We start from the raw sequence: 23159 nt of genomic DNA, 5'->3' as shown, positions 1-23159 counted from the left end.
ATCTCATGCTGTTTGACACAGTAAATAAATATTTTGCAGGATTTATCTATTTGTAGTTGCACTAATATATAAAATTCAGTATAGATTATTCTTTAAAATGTATTTTCTTTAGCCTTAGATCTTTCAAAATATATCCACATATTTAAAGCAGTACTGTTATAATTATATAGTTTTCGAAATATTCAGATAAATACAAAGTCAGTAGTGTTGTAAGGTATTGTGGGTATTGATAAGGAGAGAATGGGTTTTATTAAGATGCTATTTTTCCACAAAAATATAAAAAACAAAAAATTCTCATGAAATCTTTAAAACATATGTATAGTAAAATTGAATTTCTGTGCAGGTTAAAGTTCTATTTCAGAGGAAATGTATGCCTTTTTAAATATAAAATTTAGAAAGTAAATTTTCCATATTTTATTATAATATGTATAAATCCATACTTTTAACCTAACCCAGTTATAATTTGCATCTTTATTTTTTAAATACAGTTTTTTTGATTATGCTATTACAGTTGTTCCCTTTCCCTTCCTCCACTCCCCTCCACTCCGCACACCCTCTCCCATCCACATTCCCCCGCTTTAGTTCATGTCCATGTGTCACACTTACAAGCTCTTTAGCTTCTACATTTCCCATACTATTCTTACCCTCCCCTGTCTATTTTCTACCTACCATCTGTACTACTTATTCTCTGTACCTTTTCCCCCTCTCACCTCCTCCCACTTCCTTGTTGCTAACCTTCCATGTGATCTCCATTTCTGTGGCTCTCTTTCTGTTCTAGTTGTTTGCTTAGTTTGGTTTTGTTTTAGGTGTGGTTGTTAATAGTTGTGAGTTTGCTGTCATTTTACTGTACATGTTTTTTATCTCCTTTTTCTTAGATAAGTTCCTTTAACATTGTATATAATAAGGGTTTGGTGATGATGGAGTCCTTTAGCTTGACCTTATCTGAGAAGCACTTTATCTTTCCTTCCATTCTAAATGAAAGCTTTGCTGGATAGAGCCGTCTTGGATGTAGGTCCTTGCATTTCATGACTTGGAATACTTCTTTCCAGCCCTTTCTTGTCTGTAAGGTTTCTTTTGGGAAATCCTCTGACAGTCAGATGGAAATTCCTTTGTAGGTAACTGTCTCTTTATCTCTTGCTTCTTCTAGGATTCTCTCCTTCATTTTAATTTTGGGTAATGTAATTACAATGTGCCTTGGTGTTTTCCTTCTTGGGTCCAACTTCTTTGGGACTCTCTGATCTTCCTGGACTTCCTGAAAGTCTATTTCTTTTGTCAGATTGGGGAAATTCTCTTTTACTGTTTGTTCAAATAGGTTTTCCACTTGTTGCTCTTCCTCTTCTCCTTCTCGTACAGAAAGAGGAAAGAGCTTCCTCCTTCCCCTATAATCCAGATGTTGGAATGTGTAAAGATGTCCTGGAGATTCCTAAGCCTCTCCTAATTTTTTTTGAATTCTTATTTCTTTATTCTTTTCTGTTTGTTGTTTCTTTCTTCCTTCTGGTCCACTCCATTGATTTGAGTCCCAGTTTCCTTCCTATCACTAGTGGTTCCCTGTACATTTTCTTTTATTTCACTTAGGATAGCCTTCATTTTTTCATCTAATTTTTGACCAAGTTCAACACATTCTGTGAACATCTTGATCACCAGTGCTTTGAACTATGCATCTGATAGGTTGGCTCTCTTCATTGCTTAGTTGTATTTTTTCTGGAGCTTTGATCTGTTCTTATGTTTGGGCCATTTTTTGTCTTGATGTACCTGTTATGTAGTGAGCGGCAGAGCCTTAGGTGTTCAGCAGGGCAGGGCAACCCAGTTGTTGGGTTGTAACACTGTATGTGGGGCAGGGGTCCAAGAGGAAACAATGGCACTTGCTCCACTCTCTGGCAGTTTTCAGTCACTTTCACCACTTCCCCCAAGCAAACTGGGCCCTTCTGATGCTGATTCCCAAGTGGGTGGGCTTGTGTACATTCTAAGACCCTGTGGGTCTCTCCAATGAACTCTCCTGTGAGGGTGGGTGTCTCTTCCAGCACGTCAATCCCCACAGGTGTTTTCAATTGTTGTTTTGAGGCTTTATTTCCCCACGCTGGAGCCCTGGGTTGCAGTCTGTCTCACTCCCCAGTTTCACCTGGGTTATCTGCGTGTGAAGGTGGGACCACCCAGTCCACCAGCCACCTTGTGCGCTGTATCCTCCAAAACAGCTGCCTCACTGGGTCCATCTGCTGCCACCTTGTGTGCCCAGGGTCTCCAGAGGCTGCTTTGTCCCAAGCACTCTCCACCAGGCTGCCTGACTCTGCCCCTCCTATAGGTCTGGATGAATGTTTCTTCTTTAACTCCTTGGTTATTGGATTTCCATACGGTTAAGTTTTCTGTCAGTTCTGGTTGTTATTTTGTTTCTCAGTTTTTGTTGTCCTTATTTTGAACTTGCAAGGAGGCACAGTGTGTCTACCTATGCCTCCATCTTGGCCAGAAGTCTGCATCTTTAAATTTATTCATATGAGAGTATTATACTAGTCCTTCTCACAATTGGACAGTTTTCCTGTCATTTAGAAAAGAATGTCTTGTGAGTCATTGTAATACATTAGTGCGTCAATTATTTCAAATGTTTATTGTTAATATATTACAGTTGTCCCAATTATTCCCCCTTTGCTCTCCTCCTCTGCCCAGCCTACCCCCGCTTCCTCCCATAATCAATCCCCACACTCATTGTCCATGTCCATGGGTAATTCATACATGTTGTTTGACTAGTCCCTTCACCTTCTTTCCACCAGTATCTCCCTTGCTCCACCCCTCTGGTAGCTGTCAGTCTGTTCCATGTTTCCATGCCTTTGGTTCTATTTTTCTCATTAGTTTATTTTGTTCATTAGATTCCTCTTTATAGGTGATATCACATGGTTTTTGTCTTACAACAACTGGCTTGTTTCACTTAGTATAATGCTCTCCAGTTTCATCCATGCTATCAAAAAGGTAAGACTTCTTATTTCTTTGTACATTCTCCTTGGAGAGGTGTCTATTCAGATATTTTGCCCAGTTTTTAATTGGATTGTTTGTCTTCCTGGTGTTGAGTCATATGTGATCTTTATATATTTTAGAGATTAAACCATTTTCCAATGTATCATGGGCAAATATGCTTACCCATATGGTCATTTCCTTTTCAGTATGATAATAGTTTCTTTGGCTGTGTAGAAGCTTTTTAATTTAATGTAGTCCCATTTATTTATCTTTTTCTTTTTTCCCCTTGCCCTGGTACATATGTCAGCAAAAATATTGCTATGTGAGATACCTGAAAATTTCTTGCCTATGTTTTCCTTTAGGATTTTTATGGTATCATGACTTAAATTTAAGTCCTTTATTCATTTTGAGTTTATTCTGGTGTATGGGATAAGTTGGTGGCCTAGTTTAACTTTTTTGTGTGTGTACCAGTACAATTTCTCCAATACTTTTTGAAGAGGCTATTTTTAGTCCACTGTATACTCATACCCCATTTGTCAAATACTAATTGACCACAAGATATGGTTTTATTTCTGGGCTCTCAATTGTGGTGTTCCATTGATCTTTGTGTCTGTTTTTATGCCGGTACCAGACTGTTTTGATTAGGGTGGCTTTGTAGTATTGTTTGATATCAAATATTGTGATCCCTCCTACTTTCTTCTTTTTTCTCAAGATTACTGAGGCTTTTTTGGTTCCATATAAATTTTTGAAATATTTGTTCTAGATCTGTGAAATATGCTTTTGGTATTTTAACGGGAATAGTGTTGAATCAATAGATTGCTTTGGGTAGTATGGGCATTTTAATGATGTTAATTCTTCTGACCCTTGAACACAGTATATGCTTCCAGTTATTTGTATCTTCTTCAATTTCTTTCTTTAGTGTTCCATATTTTTCCTAGTACAGGTCTTTTATCTCTTTGGTTAAATTTATTCTTAGGAACGTTATTTTTTTTTGTTGTGGCATTAGTAAATTAGATTGTTTTCCTAGTTCCTTTTTCTGATAGTTCATTGTTGGTATACAAAAATGCCATCGATTTCTGAATATTGAGTCTGTATCCCACTGTTTTGTCAAACTCATTTATCAGGTCAAGTAGTTTTTTGGTGGTGACTATAGTGTTTTCTATTAATGCTATGATATTGTCTATGGATGATGACAGTATTGCTCCCTCCTTTCTAATTTGGATGTCTTTTATTTCTTCTCATCTGCTCCCTATGGCTAGACTTCCAATACTATGTTGAATAAGAGTGGAAAAGCAGACACCCTTGTCTTATTTCAACTCTTAAGGGAAATGCTTTTAGTTTTCGCCCATTGAGTGTGATGTTGGCTGTAGGTTTCTCATATATGGCTTTTATTATGTTTAATAGAGAGAATACTCCCTCTGTTCCCACTTGGCTGAGTGCTATTATAGTAAATGGGTGCTGGATTTTATCAAATGATTTTTGGCATCTATAATATGATCATGTGATTTTTGTCCTTTATTTTGTCTATGTAGTATATTATGTTTATTGATTTGCTAATATTGTACCATCTTTGCATCCATGGGATGAATCCCATTTGATTATGGTATATGATTTTTAATGTATTGCCAATATTTTGTTGAGGATATTAGCATCTATGTTCATCAGAGATACTGGCTCCTAATTTTGTTTCTTTGCTGTGTCTTTACCTGGTTTTGGAGTTAGGATAATACTGGCCTCATAAAAAAGAGTTTGGAAGTCTTCCTTCTTGAATCTTATGGAATAGTTTGAGAAGGATAGATGTCAGTTCTTTAAATATTTGGTGAAATTCAACTGTGAAGCCATCCAGTCCAGGACTTTTGTGTGACTGGAGTTTTTTTATTGCAACTTCAATTTCACTAGCTGTTATCAGTCTATTCAGGCTTTCTGCTTTTTCTTTATTCAATTTTGAAAGGTTGTATGTCTCTAGTAATTTATCTATTTCACTCATGTTGTCCAATTTCTTGGCATATATTTGTTCATAGTAATTTCTTACAATCCTTTGTATTCCTGTGGTATTTGTTGTAACTTCCCCTCTTTCATTTCTGATTTTGTTTATTTAGGTCTTCTCTCTCTCTCTCTCTCTCCTTCTATCACTTTTTTTGATGGGTCTGGTTTATGGCTTGTCAATTTTGTTTCTCTTATCAAAGACCAACTCCTGGATTCATTGATTCTTTGCATTGTTTTTTAAGTCTCTATGTCATTTAATTCTGCTCTAATCTCGATTATTTCTTTCCTTATAATCATTCTGGGCTCTGTTTATTGTAGCTCCTCTAGTTCTTCTAGATGTAGAATTACATTGTTTAGTCGAGCTTTTTCTATCTTCTTCAAGTAGACCTGTATTGCTACGAACTTCCCTTTCCCTCTCAGGACTGCCTTTGCTGTGTCCCATAGGTGTTGGGTTGTTTTGTGTTCAATTTCATTTGTTTCCAGGTACCTTTTGATTTCTTCCTTGATCATTTCATCATTAACCCATTCATTATTAAATGACATGTTATTCAATCTCCACATATTTTAATATTTTTTAGTTTTTTCCTTGAGTTTGGTTTCTCATGTCAAGCCATTGTAATCTGAGAAGATGCTTTATGTGATTTCAAGTTTCTTGAATTTGTTGAGGCTTGTTTTGTGTCCTATCATGTCATCTATGTTTGAATATATTACATGCACCTGAAAAGCATGTATATTTTGCTTTTTGGGGTGAAATGTTCTGTATATGTCAATTAAACTCATTTGATCTAGAGTGTCATTTAATGCCACAAAGTCTAATTGATTCTTTGTTTAGAAGATTTATCCATTGTTGATAGTGAGGTGTTAATATCCCCTATGATGACTGTGTTTCTGTTAATATCTTTCTTGAAGTCCTCCAAGGTCTTTCTCATATTTAAGTGCTCCTATGTTGGGTGCATATATGTTTACAAAGGTTATATATTCTTGTTGAATTGCTTCCTTAAGTATTATATTGTCAGCTTCTTTGTCTCTTGTTATGTTTGTTTTGAAGTCTATTTTGTCTGATATAAGTATTGTTGCCACAAACTTTTTTATGTCCAAATGTTTGGAATATTTCTTTCCATCCCTTCACTTTCAGTCCTTGTAGATTTTGTTCTGAGTTTGGTCTTCTGTAGACAACATACCTGCAGGTCATCCTTTCTTATCCATTCAGCTACCTAATACTTTTGTGGAGCATTTAATCCATTCACATTTAAGGTGAATAGCTACTATTCACCTTAATAGCTATTAATAGCTATTAGTAGCTACTTGTTTATTGCCATTTTTCCTTTGTACCTAGGTTCCTCTCTCTCTCTCTCTCTCCCCCTCAGTTAGCCCCTTTATATCCCCTGCATAAAGCAGCCCCTTTAGCATTTCTTGCAATGCTGGCTTAGTGGAGATATACTCTTTTAACCTTTTTTTTTTCTTGTCAGAGAAATTCCTTATTTAACCTTCCATTTTAAATGAGAGCCTTGCTGGGTAGAGCAGTCTTGGTTTGTAGGCCTTTGCATTTCATTTCTTGGAATATTTTGTGCCATTCCCTTCTGGCTTGTAGTGTTTCTGTTGAGTAATCAGCTGATAGCCTTATCAGTGCTCCCTTGTATATTATTAGNCTCTCTCTCTCTCTCTCTCTCTCTCTCTCTCTCTCTCTCTCTCTCTCAGTTAGCCCCTTTATATCCCCTGCATAAAGCAGCCCCTTTAGCATTTCTTGCAATGCTGGCTTAGTGGAGATATACTCTTTTAACCTTTTTTTTTCTTGTCAGAGAAATTCCTTATTTAACCTTCCATTTTAAATGAGAGCCTTGCTGGGTAGAGCAGTCTTGGTTTGTGGGCCTTTGCATTTCATTTCTTGGAATATTTTGTGCCATTCCCTTCTGGCTTGTAGTGTTTCTGTTGAGTAATCAGCTGATAGCCTTATCAGTGCTCCCTTGTATATTATTAGTTGTTTCTTTCTTTTTGCCTTTAAGATTCTCTCTTTTCTTTGAATGTTGCCATTTTAATTATGATGTATCTTGGAGTAGTCCTCTTTAGGTTCATCTTGATTAGGACCCTCTGTGTTTTCTAGACATACATGACTTTTTTCCTCAGCACCTTAAGGAAGTTTCCTATCATTGCTTTTCAAACAAGTTTTCTATCTCTTGCTCCTTTTCTTCTCTTTCTGGTATCTCTGTGATGTGAATATTATATGACACTTCTTGTTGTTCTGAAGCTCTCTTAAACTATCATTATTATTTTTGAGGTCTTTTGTTGTTTTGTTTCATTGCTTTGTCTGGGTGTTTTACACTAACTTGTCTTCCAACTTGCTGATTTGACCCTCTGCTTCATTTAGCCTGCTTTTAATTACTCCTAGTGTATTTTTCATTTCGGATATTGTATTCTTCATTTCCTCCTTGCTCTTACTCATACTTTCTATGTCCTTTTCCATACTAATGTAATTCCCACTAAGTTTCTTGTAGCTGCCATAGTTTCTGTGATTCTCACTGAGCTCTTTAAGCATCCTTATAACCATTATTTTGAACTCTATGTTTGATAGATTGCTTGTCTCAGCTACATTTAGTGCTCCTTCTGGGGATTCTTCCTTTGCTTTTGATTGGGGGTTGTTGTTGGTTTTTTTTTTGTTTCCCTCTTTTAGGTGACTCTTTCTGTTAGTTTCTGCATATTAGATTGATCTGCTTTGACTTCATGTGTTTGTGTGGTGGCCACCTGTGGGACTCAGTGGTGCAGTCTCCTTAATCTCCTGAGCTGGATGCTCTTGGGATGCCCTTTATGTGGGTTCTCCTGTTTTAATTGGGTTTTGTTTGTTGTTGGATTTTTCTTCAGTAGGTTCTTCCTCCCAGCAGGGTGATTGAGAGTCATACCAACCACCTCTTGTATGCTGTTGTACAGGTGCTGCTAGAACAAAACAAAACAAAAAACCCAGGAAACTGCCCTGGCTGGTATAGCTCAGTGGATTGGTCACGGGCCTGTGAACCAAACAACTGCAGTTTGATTCCCAGTCAGGGCACATGCCTGAGTCACAGGCCAGTTCACAGCAAGGGACACACAAGAGGCAATCACACACTGATAGTTCTCTCCCCCTCTCTTCTTCTCTTCCCCTCTCTCTAAAAATGAATAAATAAAATTTTTTAAAAAAGAATTATTATTGGTCCTGGCTGGTGTAGCTCAGTGGATTGAGCATGGGCCCGCGAACCAGATGATCGCAGTTTGATTCCCAGTCAGGGCACATTGCCTGGGTTGCAGGCAGGTTCCCTGCAGGCCAACTCCCAGCAGGGGACGCACGAAAGGCAACCATACATTGATGTTTCTCTCCTTCTCCTTCCCCTCTAAAGATAAATAAATAAATAAAATCTTTGGAAAAAAATAAAATAAAAAGAATTATTCTTAAAAAACAACAACAGGAAACTAAACCAACACCTGCAAAAATAACCCCCTACCACAACCATATTATCAATGACAAATTAGCAAATATTAGTAAGCATGTAAAGACTATTATAAGAAAGGAAAAATGAATATGAGATGACTAATGGAAAGAAAAATAATTTTGAGAGTGTAGGTGGAGGAGAAATAATAAGAGTGGGGAATAGACACAAGGTGAAGAAAGAAAGAAAAAAATGTACATTGTAAGTGAAAATGGGAGGAAAGAACGCAAATGGAGTAAGAAAAGAGTGTAACATGAGGTTTTAAAAAAGTGAAAAATATTAACAAAATTGAAAAAAAACATTGACCACAGAAATATCAAAAACAAATGAGCAAAGATTACCTAAGGTGAAAAGGTAATAAGAAGGAAAAAAGAAAGAAAGGGGATAATGACATGTCTAAAGGGAAAAAAGTGATTTTTGAGAGGATACAGGGAGAAGAAATAATAAAGAATAAAAACCAGGCTAAGACAAGGAAGAAATCAAATTTAAAACAAAAAAGCAAGCAAGCAAGCGAACAAGAAAGAAAGAAAGAAAGAAAGAGCAGTAGGAAGTTAAAATGAAGGAGAAGAGGGGAACAGTAAAATTTGAGATTTGAAATACAAAAATAATGAACTTCTAGGAGTAAATTTGAAGAATTACAACCACCACCACCATATGAACAGCTGATGAGCAAAGATTAATAAAGGTGGAGAGAAATAAGGGTATTATTAAAAAAAGGAAAAAGAATGTGAGATGACTAATGGAAAGAAAAATGTTTTTGAGTGGCTGGAGGGAGGAGAAATAGTAAGAGTGCAGAATAGAAACAAGACATAGAAAGGAAAAAAATAAAATTTAAAACAAAATTAAGAAGAGAAAGAAGGAAGGCAAAATGGAGTAACAGAAGGAAGTAGTAAAATATGAGATTTGAAATAAAGTTTAAAAATAATGAGATAATAGGGAAAATCTTGGGAAAAGAATATTAAAAACTATGCAGGAAAAAAAAAACTGAAATAAGAAGACGACCATGGAGAAATTCATCTCAGCAGAATCTAGTGTTTGCCACTGTTTTCTGTTTCTGGATTAGTCCCTGGTAATATCAGATGGTGTCCTAGTCTAGCCGTAAGCAGCTTATTTGAGTCTACAAGTGATCCATAGTCTGTGGCTGTCTCCTTCAGGTTTGGTTGGTCCCCACTGTTCTGCCCTGCTGACTTCCATCAGCACAAAGGCCCAGGAGTGGTTCATCTAATGTCTGAGAGCACTGACAGTACCACCTCCACCTGTCTCCAGTGGGGGCCTCTGATGCAATTAGGAAGGTGGAATTCCTGGGTCACCCCTAGGAAGCCCTGTTCAGTCTTCAGAGAGATGATGGAAGTGTTTCACTGCCCCCTGCCACACATCTTGATCTGTCTCCGATTATTTCCAGTAATGTATAGCTTCTTCGAATTAGCTGTCCATTTCCTGTGAGGGGTCAGTCTGTGTAAAAGGTGCAGTTCTTTCCTGCCTAGCACTGATGGCAGCTTTGTGTAAGAGCCAGGGACGGGGAGGTATCTGAATGCCCCTTGTACCTGTCTCTATTCTCTCTGCTCTGTTGGTTTCAGTGGATCAGGGCCTGAGGAGCCAGCATAGCTTGTAGTGTCTGATAGATGTTCCAAAAGGGCTCTTTTAGAGCTTCCTCTTTATTTCCCTGCAAATAAGTGTTGAGCAGTAGGTTCCTAAGCCCAGCTTCACTGGTCTACAGAGCCTGAAATCCTGTAGGTGGTGGTTGAGCACACCTGCCTGTGAGGAAACCTGCCTGGCTACAATGAAGCTCAGGTGTTCTGGCTCTCTAGTACCCAGCCTGCAATTCTTGCAGGAGACTCAGGTTTGAACTCTTCTCTCTGCTCAGAAACACCCTGCCCACTCCCACCCTTGCTCACCAGCTGTGCTGTGCTGGGTCCCGAAATAACTTTACCATGCCACTTTCTGTTTTTCCTGTGCAGATGGACTAGTGGGACCAAACTGTGCTTTCACTCTGGTTTCATTGTCAGCAAAGCCACTTCACATGCAGGTGACCATGGGCTCCCTGACTAATTTCATCTCAGATTCCCTTTCAAAAGAATCTTTATGTGGCCCCCACACTGTAACACCGAGCCCTGGGCTGCTTCTGTGTACTCCACCTGTCCAAAAAGCACAAAGTTTCTCTCAGCCTGATAAAACTGCCAGTGTCTCTGGCAGTTTTAACAGATAGAGTTTCTCTCTGGAACTCTCCAGGCTGGCACTGCAGTTATGGACATGCTGCTTGCTGTGTGTGTGTATGTGGGTAGCCTAAGTCTCCCAGACTTTGTATATCCTTCCAAGTCTCTCCTGACTACTAGTGTTGGTGGTTTCCCTTTGTGGGATCAGGGCCTGACTCTGGGAGCAGAGGGAGCCACTGAGCTGCATTTTCTGTTTGATCTCTCCTCTGCTGCACGGTGTTTCCCCCTCAACTTATAAAATCTTTTACCAGATGGCACAAAGCATCCTCTGTACTCCTTGGTTTCAAAAATTCATATCAGCTGAGATTCCGTTGATTGTACAGGTCACTTGTCAGAAGATCAGCGGGAAATTCATGCTGGGGGAACTAGCAAGTGGGCTCAGCTTCCACCTACTCAGCTGCCATCTTCCTTCCAGTGCACCAATTTTTTTCTAAAAAATTAAAGTGTCTTGGCTGCTCAATTAAATATATTTTAATAATGCAACATTTAAGACATTTTATAACTTCTCATAATCAAAGACACTGAAATAGAGAACAGGCTGACAGTGTCCAAGGGGAGAGGGGAGGGAATTTCAGGAGAAAAGGGGAAGGGTTTACAGGAACAAGTATAAAAGACACATGGACAAAAGCTAGGGACAAAAGCTAGAAATGGGAGGGAGGAGAGGAGGGCTGGGTGGGTGGGCTGGGATGGGAGTAAAAGACAGGAAAATGTACTTAAACAACAATTAAAATAAAAAATAAATATAAAATTACAATTTCTAATATTTTTATATAATCATTTAATTCTATTTTCAGTTGTAGGAGTCATGGCACAGCCTACATGGTTAGACAACATCATGGACCCCAGTCTAGCTCATTTCAAACGCTCCTTTAATTGAGATTTCAAAAGCTATAAAAAGGTACGTTCTTATATGCCACATGAATTAAATAAAAGAGAATTGTCTCCAGGAGGGAAACAGGCTGCAACAAAAAGGGAACCACCAAACCTTAGACTCTAATTTTTGTAAAAATACCTGAAAACATTTTATATATATTGTATTTATGCATTCATCACGCTGTGTGTTTTGGATATTCAAAAGTTATTTCACTGTATCAAATTTCAGATAAAGAAAATTGCATTAAATCAAAATGCTTTCGCTCAACATGACATTTGTGTGGAGCTATAGCAAGTGTTTCACCAAGATTTTCTTCAAACTGGAATCATTATTTAAAGGCTTAGAAACTGGCTTTGTTCCTATTCAATTGCATTAACTGATAACTTTTGCATGCCCTTTAGATTAAGGAGAAGGAAAAATAAAAATATGATTTCTGCTCTTTCTAAATAGTGAAAACCTTGGCAAGTGTCTTCCATAGCCATGATTAGATCATCAACTCATCACATGGTTTATCTAGAAACATCATAAAGGTAGACGTTGATTTTGTGAGCCAAGGCAGCAGCAGGGCTTTCCAAGTGATTCTAGTTGCCTCCAAGCCATAGCAGTGGTCCACTGGTCTTCTTGACAGGTTAATAAAGTCAGCAGAAATGATGACCTCACCCATGCTGCTTGAAATTTTCATAATCACATATAGATATGGCTGAGACTAAAAAGTTAAATTAAGATAAAAAAGTTAAATTAAGTTACATTAAATTAAGAGAAAGAAGTTAAGGAACACACCGCAATGATTTTATTTAACTAGGTAATTTTTGAAGCTAAATCAACAACATGATCAAATCTAATATACATATTTGCATAAATAAGTTCATCTAATTCTATTTTGAGGGGAGTCAGTTGTGTCAGAAACATAAGGATAAAGAGAAAAATAGCAAATTAACCTAAAAGAAGTAAGTTAGTCATCCAAAGAAATAAGAGATAAATAAACCTTCCCAGTGGCTTTTATATCTTTTTAATTTTTTTAAATATTTAATATTTTAGTGATTGTAGAATTTGTAATTTAAGCAATAAAGTATTTCTCTAGCTACTAACATACTACATAATGGTGTAATGAGACTTGCTTTCTTCCACATCATTCTTAGTCTCTCAGAATTGCATGGTGTTTATACTTCTGTTTCATGTTCCTATTCACTTAAAATTTATAATTGAGTGAATTCAGAAAAATAATTTTAAAATGATATGTTTATCTATTTGATATCTAACTATTTTGATGTCATAACACATTATCTACAAAGCTAAGAAAAATGGAAATAAGGTACATTAAGTTTCAGATAAAACATTAAGATGCTTACCATAATATGGAAATGAAAGTGATATGGAGGAAAAGAAGTAAAAAGAAAATAAAGGAGGAATAATCTTTAAAACTTTTTCTAATGTTTACAAAGAAGTTTAACTTTTGCCTTACTTATTGCATTATCTATATTGCAGTGATATGGTCAATGAGAAATAGACAGGTGTTGAAATTTTCTTTTCAAAATAAATGATCCAGTTACCTGGAACTCAGGAAACTAGAACCTTGAAGCAGTCAGTGTTGTGTGAGCTGAGAGTTTTAGTAGAGATACTCACTGCTTGTATTAATATATCCATAGATCAATAGCTTATATTCATAGATCAATATCCATAGTCTGGCTTTCAACTAAAGTGGTAAAGATGAAAACATTTGAAGATGCTAGTTATAGTCAGAAATATGGAGTGGGTAAAATACATGCAAATACATTAAAATATTTATCAGGTGGGTGAGAGGTGGATGAAAGGGCAACAGAGATAAGAATGAGTGAAATGAGAAAGGTTAATCAGGAAACCTGCTTAACCTATTTATTTAGACTTTATAAAAATTTCTCAGGTTTCTCTTAATTTTTTTCACTGTGATCTTATTACATGAATATTATAGTATTTATCTAGCACAAAAGAGTTATTAGTTCATTTTAAACATGTATTTATACTGAATAAGATTCAATTTAATGTGGGTATTTTTTTCTTTTCTGGTATTTTTTTCCTTAAGGAATCCAGAGGCATCAAAGATTTATACCTTTCCCCCCTAAAATTCATGAGTTCTTTAAAAATCCTTTGAAGTTACATTTCCTTATTTCCTGTAATATTTCAGTTCAATTTACACTTGTGTACAAAACCACCCCTCAATTGTTATGGACTTTTTCCAATTTTTGCTTTTAGTTACAGCTTTTTTGGGGGGGAAGAGGTGTTGTAGAAAAATATAATGGAACCCATTTTACATAAAAGGTCATCAGAGCATCTTGATCTTTACATGAAAAGGTCATCAAAGCAGACTTTCAAATTATGTTGAAAATCCATTGATCATCAATTTGCTAGATTAGAGATGGGAAGGGGTTCTAAAAGAAGTAATTAGGCAATTCTGAAAAACTTCCAGGAGCAGTCTCTCTAAGCAAGAAGATAGTTTCACTTCATGAATAAGTATCATTATAATAAATTGTTGCTGAGGACCCATTATATCTAGGCACATTTATATTGTTCCATTTAAGCCTCAGATCATCCTGTGAGATATTTTCACTTCATGAGGTGTCCTGTTCAAATATATTATTGACTTCCCTGAGTCACATGGCAAGAGGTGCCAAAGCTGGCACCCAACCCATGGCTTTGCCCCTAAGATGCCATTCTTCTTATCAATGGTAAAAAAGGGAATTAAAAAACCCCTAATACCAACCACTTCTTAGGTGCTTCATCAAGTGTTCCCATTAAATCCCTTCTCCTATATTTCCAAAATATTGAGTAATAGAGCAAAATGAAATGTGTGCTAAGGTATCTGTCCTAAGACATTACCATCTCTTACACTTTTTAAAATTTTAATTAAAATTTTATGATGTTGTAAGTATCTGAGAATGTGGAGAAAATAACTTCTACTCCCAAAGTATGTTTGAGACCTAAAGATCTCTTGCAATCAGATGTGGTTTGAATTCAACCTTTGCTTTCTCTACCTGTGTGACCTTGGAAAAAATATTCAAGAAATCTATTATTTTTAACTTTAATCTGAATGTTTTGTCAGGTGGACATAGCCCTGAATTATCTTAAAATGAAAGAACATATTTCATATTTTGCTTCATGTCTTGAATTTTATTCTGAGGCAGAGAATATTATCTATACATTTTATTATTATTTTGAGAATTTCTAGAATTTGAAGCAGTTTAATCATTCCTAAAAATATCACGGAAGTACTGCTTTAAATGCCAGTTTCTTTCCTTTCTCATACTTAAACCACATTATTTACCATTGCCCACTGTCTTCATGCTATATTCAATTTTTTTCTATACATCGTTAATTCTTGGAAGATGGAAAAAATTCTGCTTGTTTCAAAGTTATTATTTCTTCATTAATGGAGACAAGTTTGAGAGTCAATTTTTTATATCAAAATTAGATTCTTTAATTGAGCATGCTGCCCAAACTTTAGCAAAAAATAGAACTCATTAATTATGGTTACGTGTGTATTTTATGAACTAAATAATTTTTTGGTTAAAGTTTTATTTACAATGTATCTACATCTATATCTGTATATTTATATATATTCATATGATATATGAATCTGCAATGTAAAACCTTCACATACCAAAGGTCTACTATAATTTCACTTATGTTATTTGACATTTGGTTTTGCAGTATCAATACATTCCACATACTTGATTTTCTCTATTGTAAAGACAAAGGAAATAATAAAGTTGGGAAAATGTGTTCCATACATTTGTGGAAAAATATTTTCTCAGTTTCCAATTTGCTTTCAAAAATAATTATTTTAATATCATAATTCATTACCCAGTATGCATTGATTATCCACTATGAGAAAAATGGAACAAGATGATGTTACAAAGGTGCAGGGTCTGAATTTTTTCTGTCAGGATTAATATATGCACAGCATCAAGTATGTTATCAAGTAGAAAAGTTAGTACAATGATCAATATTAGTATAGTCAGCTTAGAATAGTGAGATTTGCATCTTCAATGACTGTTCCTGGACTTTGTAAAGGAGTCATTGCCTTTTCGGGTCTTTTAGCTGACCCAGGAAAGGCTGTTTTTTAGTTCAGTGTGTTGGTGGAAGCTACACATTTTTGTAGGGGAGTAGTTACACACTTTTGATAATAAGTACTAGGCACTGCGATCATTCTCACATAACAACAATAAATGTGTATGGCAAGAAAAAAATCCTACCAGAACTGCAGACTGTTCTAACACTGGCTGACCTGTCTGAGAGAAAGAACTCATTTCCCTTCTCCCCCCATGTCAACTCCTCACCTAAATTACAGTTTATTTACAGTTAATACTGCATTGGTTCTTCCAGCTCTTGAATTTATCTTTTGAAGGGCTTACCACTCATGTAAAATAGCAGTGATTATTGTTTTCCCTCTTTCGGCTGCCATCGTCCCCAAACTAAAATTAAAATGTGGTGCATGGAACCTCCCAACCCTCTTACATTGAAAAAGAACTTTGACCAGTTTTTAGAGATATTAAGAGAAAACAAAACCCTGTTTGTTAGGGAATACTGCTTTTCATTGTTTTGCCCATCATCTTGCCATGAGTAGGTGGAACTAGTAGTATCTGGGTTGATGTGTCATTTTTCTGAAAGAATAGAAATGCCTCTGGCATGAAAGAAGCATAAGAAGCATAAACCGTGGAGTAGTCTTTGCACAGTAGGAGGAGATAAAGGTCATAACAAACTTTTTCTGGGCCATATGACTGGATGTTCTTAAGAAGTCAGTTGGATAAGAGCTCACCTACTACATTCTTCCTTATGAATCATCACCCAGCCCCTTACCCTCCATTCAATGCCCCTTTACGTTCTCCCAACTCCATAGAAATCCACATTCCACCACTAGTTAGTCTTTTAAAAATGCTCGTTTCTAGGAGTGTTTACATTTTGCATCCATTCAAAGCTTGTCTCCAGCCACTCCCCGACCAGTGTCCCAGAAATACTGCCATATTTCTGTAAATTAAAACTAGTCTCTGTATGTCTGTATGCATGGGAGAATGTGTTTGTATTTTTATGAAAAAAAAAACAAATTTAAAAAATGAACAAAAACTAGAGAATTCTGCTTTTTGGGTGTTTTTTTTTGTATTTGCGCAGACCATTTTAGGATTTTCAGTCTCAACAAAACACTATTAAAACAAAGAATCTAGTAAAATAGTTGTGCATTTACTGCTAAACAATCTAGCAATTTTATTAAGCAATACCTTTATTATTTTTGAATATTCTTAACAGACTGGAACAAAACATTTTTATTCAAAACAAAATATGCATACTGTACGCATGTCGCAGGGTTAAGTATGATGCAGAGATTAAACTTTGTTTGAACAAAAACAAATGCCTGGGGGAATTTCATAGCTATAAAGTTAGTAACTAAATTTTGTTCGCTAAGAGGACATTTTCTATGGTTTTCCTTCATCTCCCGGCTACACAGCAAACATATCTGAAGTGCACTTCCCAAGTGTAGTTAGAGACTAGGAAGGAATGTAAAGTGTTTTTTTTAATCATTTATTTTGTTTGTTTGTTTTTTTAAAAACAGCCCTTATTAACTCTTCCTTCCACTGATTCTACTGTAAACTCAAAGCCTTTTTTAATAAAGCAAATTCATAGACACTCAGCAGGTGAAATGTTCCCACAAAAAGAAAAAAAATACAAACAGAGCAATCAGATTTCTCCTCTTTTCTCCAACTATCTAGAGCATGTTATACAGTTTTTGCACTTGAATGAAAATGGCTAACCTATTTTTTAAAAAAGTTCTTCTTTTGTGATAATGCAGAATTGCATACACTTTATATGTGGAATAATTTAAAACCATATGTTGGGGAAATACTGGAGTAAAATTGTGTATATTCTGTATACTGCAGGTGTTTGAGCATTTCTACTATCTCCTCCACAACAATAAAGGGAAAGGAAAGTCCAGATTTGTGTTGTCAGCCTCTTTGTTCTCATTACAAAGGCCAAAATGGGCTCCTAGGTTACTGCAACGGAACTGAAATCACAATGAAAGCGCACCTTCCAGTAAGGACTTGCCTTCTCTTCTCTCCCTGATTGTGTCTGGCCGCTTGGAGCCACATGACCGGTGAGAAAGGGCTGGGGACCTTGGGGAATGGAAGCTGGAGCAATGTAGTTCATGGTAGTTTTCTTTGCTTTTATTTTGTTTTCAACATAAACATGTGTTAAACTGATTCCACCTATTATGGGGAACACTTGTTTGTTCAGCTAGAAGGAACCCCCTTGTCTGGTCCGTTGCGGGTTTGTGCAACAGCAGCTCAGAGGCCCACCAGAGTGCGCGTGCCCAGTCACTGTGGCCACACGGACAGAAGCAAGCGGATGTTGTCTGCTTAGGGGAGAGAAGAGGGCCAGGGGAGGAAAGGCCAGGAAGGGCTCTGGTTCTCAAGGCAGGAGGGAGAGTTAGGGATTTTTTTATTTTTATTTTTGTTGTTTTCTTTTTTTTGTCTTTTTTTCTTTTTTATGATTTTTTTGTTGTTTTTTGCTATACCGCAGGGTCATAGCAGTCATTCCTCTAATAGAAACTGACAGGACATAGAGACAAAACTATCTGATGAACACACACTATGACTAGAAATATATATAGAGACAGTGAAAAGACTTAGTTTACCTCTGAGAAAGCATCCCCCAAAATAAATCAGATATTAACAAGTGCAAAAATAAACAAACAAATCAACCAAAACCAAAACCAAAGCAAATAAAACCTCCAAACATTAAAACACAGTGTATAAAATGGTGTGAGAAATCGAAGTCACTTGACAGCCTTTTAGTCAATAAAAAGCTGTGTTTGTGTCCTTGTTTGGATTCAGGCCCATCTTTTTAAATGTTACCCTAAAGGCCTTGCAAGAAGTGATTGGAGGGTAAAAGCACCCAGTCTCTGTTACATCGGACAGCAGTTACATTTTCATGGTGGGCCAGTGGCCGCTCTGGTGACACTTTGTCCTTCTGCTGTTATTATTCCTCATTGGTTGAGCTTTCCTCCAGTGTGTTGATGCCTCCGAAGCTCAGTGCCGTGGTGTTCTGTGCTACTGAGGCTGTGAGAACTGTATGTAAGAGAATCAGTACCAGAACACACAGTTTGAGTCTGCTGTTGCACAGTCTTGTTGCTGAGGAAACTGCGAGCGATGTCCTGTGACACGAGCCACTTTTTCCCACCTTCCCTTTGGATGGGTTGTTTGATTGCTCTTCTCTCCTGACGTCACAGCATTCTGGTTCATCATTGGTTAGAAAAGTCTCGTAGAGCCCTGTAGGATGAAGAAAGTAGACAGTCAAAAAGAAAGGAAGATGTGAGAGGGAGCCCATAGTAGAGCAAAGCTGTTATTTTAATGTTCTGATCCATCAACTCTTATAAGCAATTCAACATTTTGTAGAGGAAAGAAAGTCAAGACAGTCTGGGTAATTAGTCAACCATTCTCTCAAGCGGAACTTTTAAGTTTCTCGCTGTGTTCTTTTTATATTCCTGGTGGTCATCCCATGAAAGTTCTGGGTTGAGATGAATATAGGATAAAAGATGTCAGTAGGTCAAAATCAGAACCTGAGGTTCTGGATCAACTTGGTGACCAAGGACATGCAACCATCCTTTTTCTTTAACAAGAATGTGGTTAATTAACGCAGTGTATAAAATAACATCAGCTGGTTATGCTAGATGAAATAACAAACCAATCAAAATGTCATAGCTACAGGAGCCATTCTCTTGAGTTTTAGGAGAGTCACTTCCTCTCCTAAACCTCACAATGTCTTATATCTACCTGTCTTGGAGGGATATAGAATGGGCGTAATCATCTATACATCCAATGGGTGACCATTCCTTTTGATTTGTATTCTAAATACTTCTGTTATTCTTCTATTTGCTGTTCTATTGATGACTACCTAATGGGATCATTTGAGGCTTAAATGAGGTAAATGATATAAATGTGCCTGGTATCTTTCTCCTAGGCCACTGTGGGAGGAGTCTCAGTTCTTGGTCTTCTCCCCTTCCGATCTATCCTCCCTCCAGTATTGCTTTCCAGTGAATATCTACCTCTTACCCTTACTCTCTTACTCCTACTCTCTCTTTTTTATTCCCTCCTGCAGAGCCTCTTTTCTTTCTCCCTTCTCTTTTTCCTTCTTCCCCTAAAATTACACATTGTTCTTATTTAAAAATTGATAGATGAAAAGCTCTCAAAGTGGTGAAAATAATAAAACAACTGGTTTCTTGCTATATTATACATATATAATGGTTTTATGTAGCTGCATAAACCACTGAATCTCTTTTTTTTCATTTGACTTAGACATTTTCTCACAAGTATTAGAATAAATTTTCTACACAAATTTTATTATGTTATACTCAAGATTGAAAAACTTAAAAATAAGGATAGAATAATTGAACAAATTAAATAAGATATTGTATGTAAAGTGCTTGGTTCAGTGCTAGAATGAAATGTAAAACTTAAAAAGTTGGCTACCATTAATAACAGCAGCTATTAATACTGTTTCATGAATCCACCTAAATAGAAATCTAAAATATCCTTTGCTCTCTTTCAAGACTCATTGCTCTCTGCTCCAACCATCCTGAACTACTGGCTCCTCTCAGAATACATGGTTCTTTCACCCATGCCTGTACCATTGCCCAAACTGCTTTTCCTTCCTGGAATATTCTCCATCAACTAATATACCTCTTCTCATTTATCCTTCCAGTTCAGCTCACAGAAGAATTTCCTGTGTGAAGCCTTAATTCACATGCATGGGCTGCTAGTGCATTTTGTTTAACTTCAATAGAGCAATTCTTATTTTTTCTTTTAATCACAATTGCTCGCTTCGATGATATTTTTCCCCTCATTTGTCAACTTAAAAGTAAGAATTATATATTTTCAGTTTTGTGTCCCCAAAATGTGGTAGAATACCTGGAGAAAAAAAAGCTTAACAAGCATTTATCACATGAAAAACTCAATACGTATTTATTTAATAAAAAAGAATCTTTTAAGTAATATATACTGTAATCTTCAATTTTTTTAAAAGAAATGACCAAGATATCCTTATAATGATGCTTACAATATTCATTTCTTCTTAGGCATTCAAAGGTAAACTTCACCTTCGCCTAGGTAGAATATGGAAAAAAAACTGAATTAATGAGGTCTGCATCTGTGACATTTTTATTGTATGATATTTTCTTTTATCACATATGATAACTCACTGATAGACTGATCATTTATTGAAGTGTAAGTTTTCTAAAATTATGTTCTACAATGAAGAGAGTTTATATTTAAGATAATAATAGAAATCTAAAGTTTATTTCAATCAGCATTTTAGAACGTTAATGGTCAGAAAATGTTAAACAATGTCACCCAAATAAGAAGCTCTTCCAAATTCGCTCCATACCTAGCTTGCTGCTTTACAACTGAAGTCATGTCAGAAGGGGTAAGGCAGTTCACTGAGGCCAATATATGTGTTCTTCTTTTTGACTGACAAAGGGAATATGACTACTCGTTCTATTTCTGTTGTCCACTTTTAAAGGAGTTTTTATTCAGTTATACATTCATGAATCTTAACAAGCAAATAATTCCACAAGACATTTTACAAAGTTTAAAAAAATCTTTCACCTACACCATCTTAAAGATTTCCTTCTCAGTGGCGAATATTTATGTCTTTTAGCTGTTTCTGTATTAACTCCATTTCTGTAAATAACCTGCTTTGTGCTTTTTTTCAGTTTTCATTTTGCATATGAAGGTAAAACACTCAAACTCCAGCTTCCTCCAGCTTATATGATCCCTTCCATCCCATGCCCCCAACACCATTCTGCCCTGGTGGTGAGTTCAGTATTTAATGTTTGCTTTATTAGGATGTTGTTAAACCAATTTTTAACTCAGCCAAGTAGTAAACGTTAGTTTCCCATACCTAAACCAACTTGTTTTTCCCAGAGCTAACATCTTACAATTTTCTGTGTACTTACTAACTCAATCCCAAATACCTTACAAGTGGTTTCGACGGAGCCAGGTATTCTATTAGTTTTATCTTTCTGAAGAAACATTTCCTGAAGCCTTTTACCATCCAGACCGGTTGCTTTCACACCTAGTGCATACCTATCAGCCCAAAATCCTAGTGAACAGTCTTTTTGGAGACACTTGCTGCCTCTCTCTTGTGGACTTCCTATTTCCTGTATCATATGCTTCCTTTCTTATTTTGGTGGATCACAATATCTAGTATCCTTATGAGAAAAAGCTCATAGGAGTAAATTTCTCAGATGCTGTGTGCCTTAAAAAGTGTTTATTTTTCTGCATATTTAATTGACTGCTTGGTTGAGTATCAAATTCTGGTTTAGAAATCTGTACCCTTCACATATATTAACCATCACTCCACGATTTAGTCGTTAGAGCTCTCAGGCCTGTCTTTTAATTTTCTTGTCTCATCTCTCCTGTTTCATATCACTTTATCCCTTTGCTCTGCTTTTGAGAGGATTTGATGAACTTTATTGCGTAACGGTTTTGAGTTTTTTCTCTTTTTTCTATACTACATTTTAATTTTGAAGAGTACTTTTATGTACTCTCAGTGTTAGGGGTTCTTTTTTGGAAGTGTTCTCAATGGATAGTTGCAATATATTATTTTATTGCACTCAGATATTTGCAGCTCTTTTATTTGTCATGTTTTATTTCCTCTCTGCATGGGGTCTCTTTTCTCCAAATCACAGTTTCTTCTTTGTTTATCTCATTTTTTTACATGGGAAACCTACCTACATGATTGTCTACTTACATTAAAAAGTTTTAGAATCTGGGCACTTAAGAAGGATTGTGAGCTGTGAGCTGCGGGCTACACTTTAGGATGAATTACCTCAACTATTTTGATGGAGAAAAATTTAAAATTCTTTCCTTTACATTGGTTGGACTGCCTAGAAAATATTCAATATCTATTCAGTCGTGGGAAACCTGGGCAGCCAGTTTCCTAAGAGTCTCAGCCTTCGGCGTTTACTTCATCCCCATTCTGCTTTCCCTACTTTACCTCCTCACCATGTCAACCAGTACAATAATGTTCTGGGATAGTCTCTAAAAATATACTTCTCCTCCCATGGACAAAATATTCCAAGTCTTCTCTCTGGGCTGATGAAGGGAAAATTGCCAGGTTGGAGAGGGGGGCATCGGCTGTGGAGATATAACAGCTTCTTGAACAGATTTCCACCAAGACCTTCTTATTTTGTTGTCTCCTCCAAACATCTTATGCTGTTGATTCCTGTGTCTGGAAACAGTACTGGAATTTACAGAACTACAGTCTATAAATCTTGTTGACTCTTGGTTTCCTCTCTGCTGCTTCTAGACTTCAGAAAATCCTTTTGCTTGCATCAGTTTTCTTTTGAAGTTTCTAAGAGGTATTTGGTTACTGTCTCCTTATCCATTGTTCTATTTTTTTGGGGGGGAGGATTTATGCTTCAAAACAGTTTCTTTTCTGTTAGATATACTTAGAAAATATTACTGCTCTTTTCTGTACATCATTCTACTCTGTTTTGAATTCTGACAGATGTCTGTTTCCCTTTTTTCATCTTTTGAATAAATAAGGACATACAGTCTGGTAAGTTCAGTGTTTCCTGCTTTATGTGATAGATGGAGAGGTCCACACCCAGAGCCTCCCAGGACACAACGTTTGCCCTTCCCTCTAGGAATGCTGCCAGCA

General features: G+C 36.5%; 1 protein-coding gene across 2 annotated transcripts in view; it reads right to left on the bottom strand.

Moving 5' to 3' along the window:
- Nucleotides 1-16682: 16682 nt before the first annotated feature.
- Nucleotides 16683-23159, bottom strand: part of NALF1 (NALCN channel auxiliary factor 1) — a 612383-nt gene continuing 605906 nt past the window's right edge. Inside the window, exons 3-4 of one of the 2 annotated variants that reach the window (XM_037067711.1) lie at nucleotides 20553-20598; nucleotides 18701-18766 (exon numbers count right to left, since the gene is read on the bottom strand). In XM_037067711.1, coding sequence (XP_036923606.1) covers nucleotides 20576-20598 — 23 coding nt within the window. In that variant the 3' untranslated portion in view covers nucleotides 18701-18766; nucleotides 20553-20575. Of the gene's footprint in view, nucleotides 18767-20552; nucleotides 20599-23159 lie in introns of both variants that reach the window. The other variant, XM_037067710.1, reaches the window with a different exon arrangement.

Source organism: Sturnira hondurensis, unplaced genomic scaffold, assembly GCF_014824575.4.
Source record: "Sturnira hondurensis isolate 20B ecotype Veracruz unplaced genomic scaffold, ASM1482457v3 Scaffold0017394, whole genome shotgun sequence".
NCBI classification, from domain to species: domain Eukaryota; kingdom Metazoa; phylum Chordata; class Mammalia; order Chiroptera; family Phyllostomidae; genus Sturnira; species Sturnira hondurensis.
Note: the sequence above shows the minus strand (reverse complement) of the source record. Positions and strands in the feature narration are given on the sequence as shown.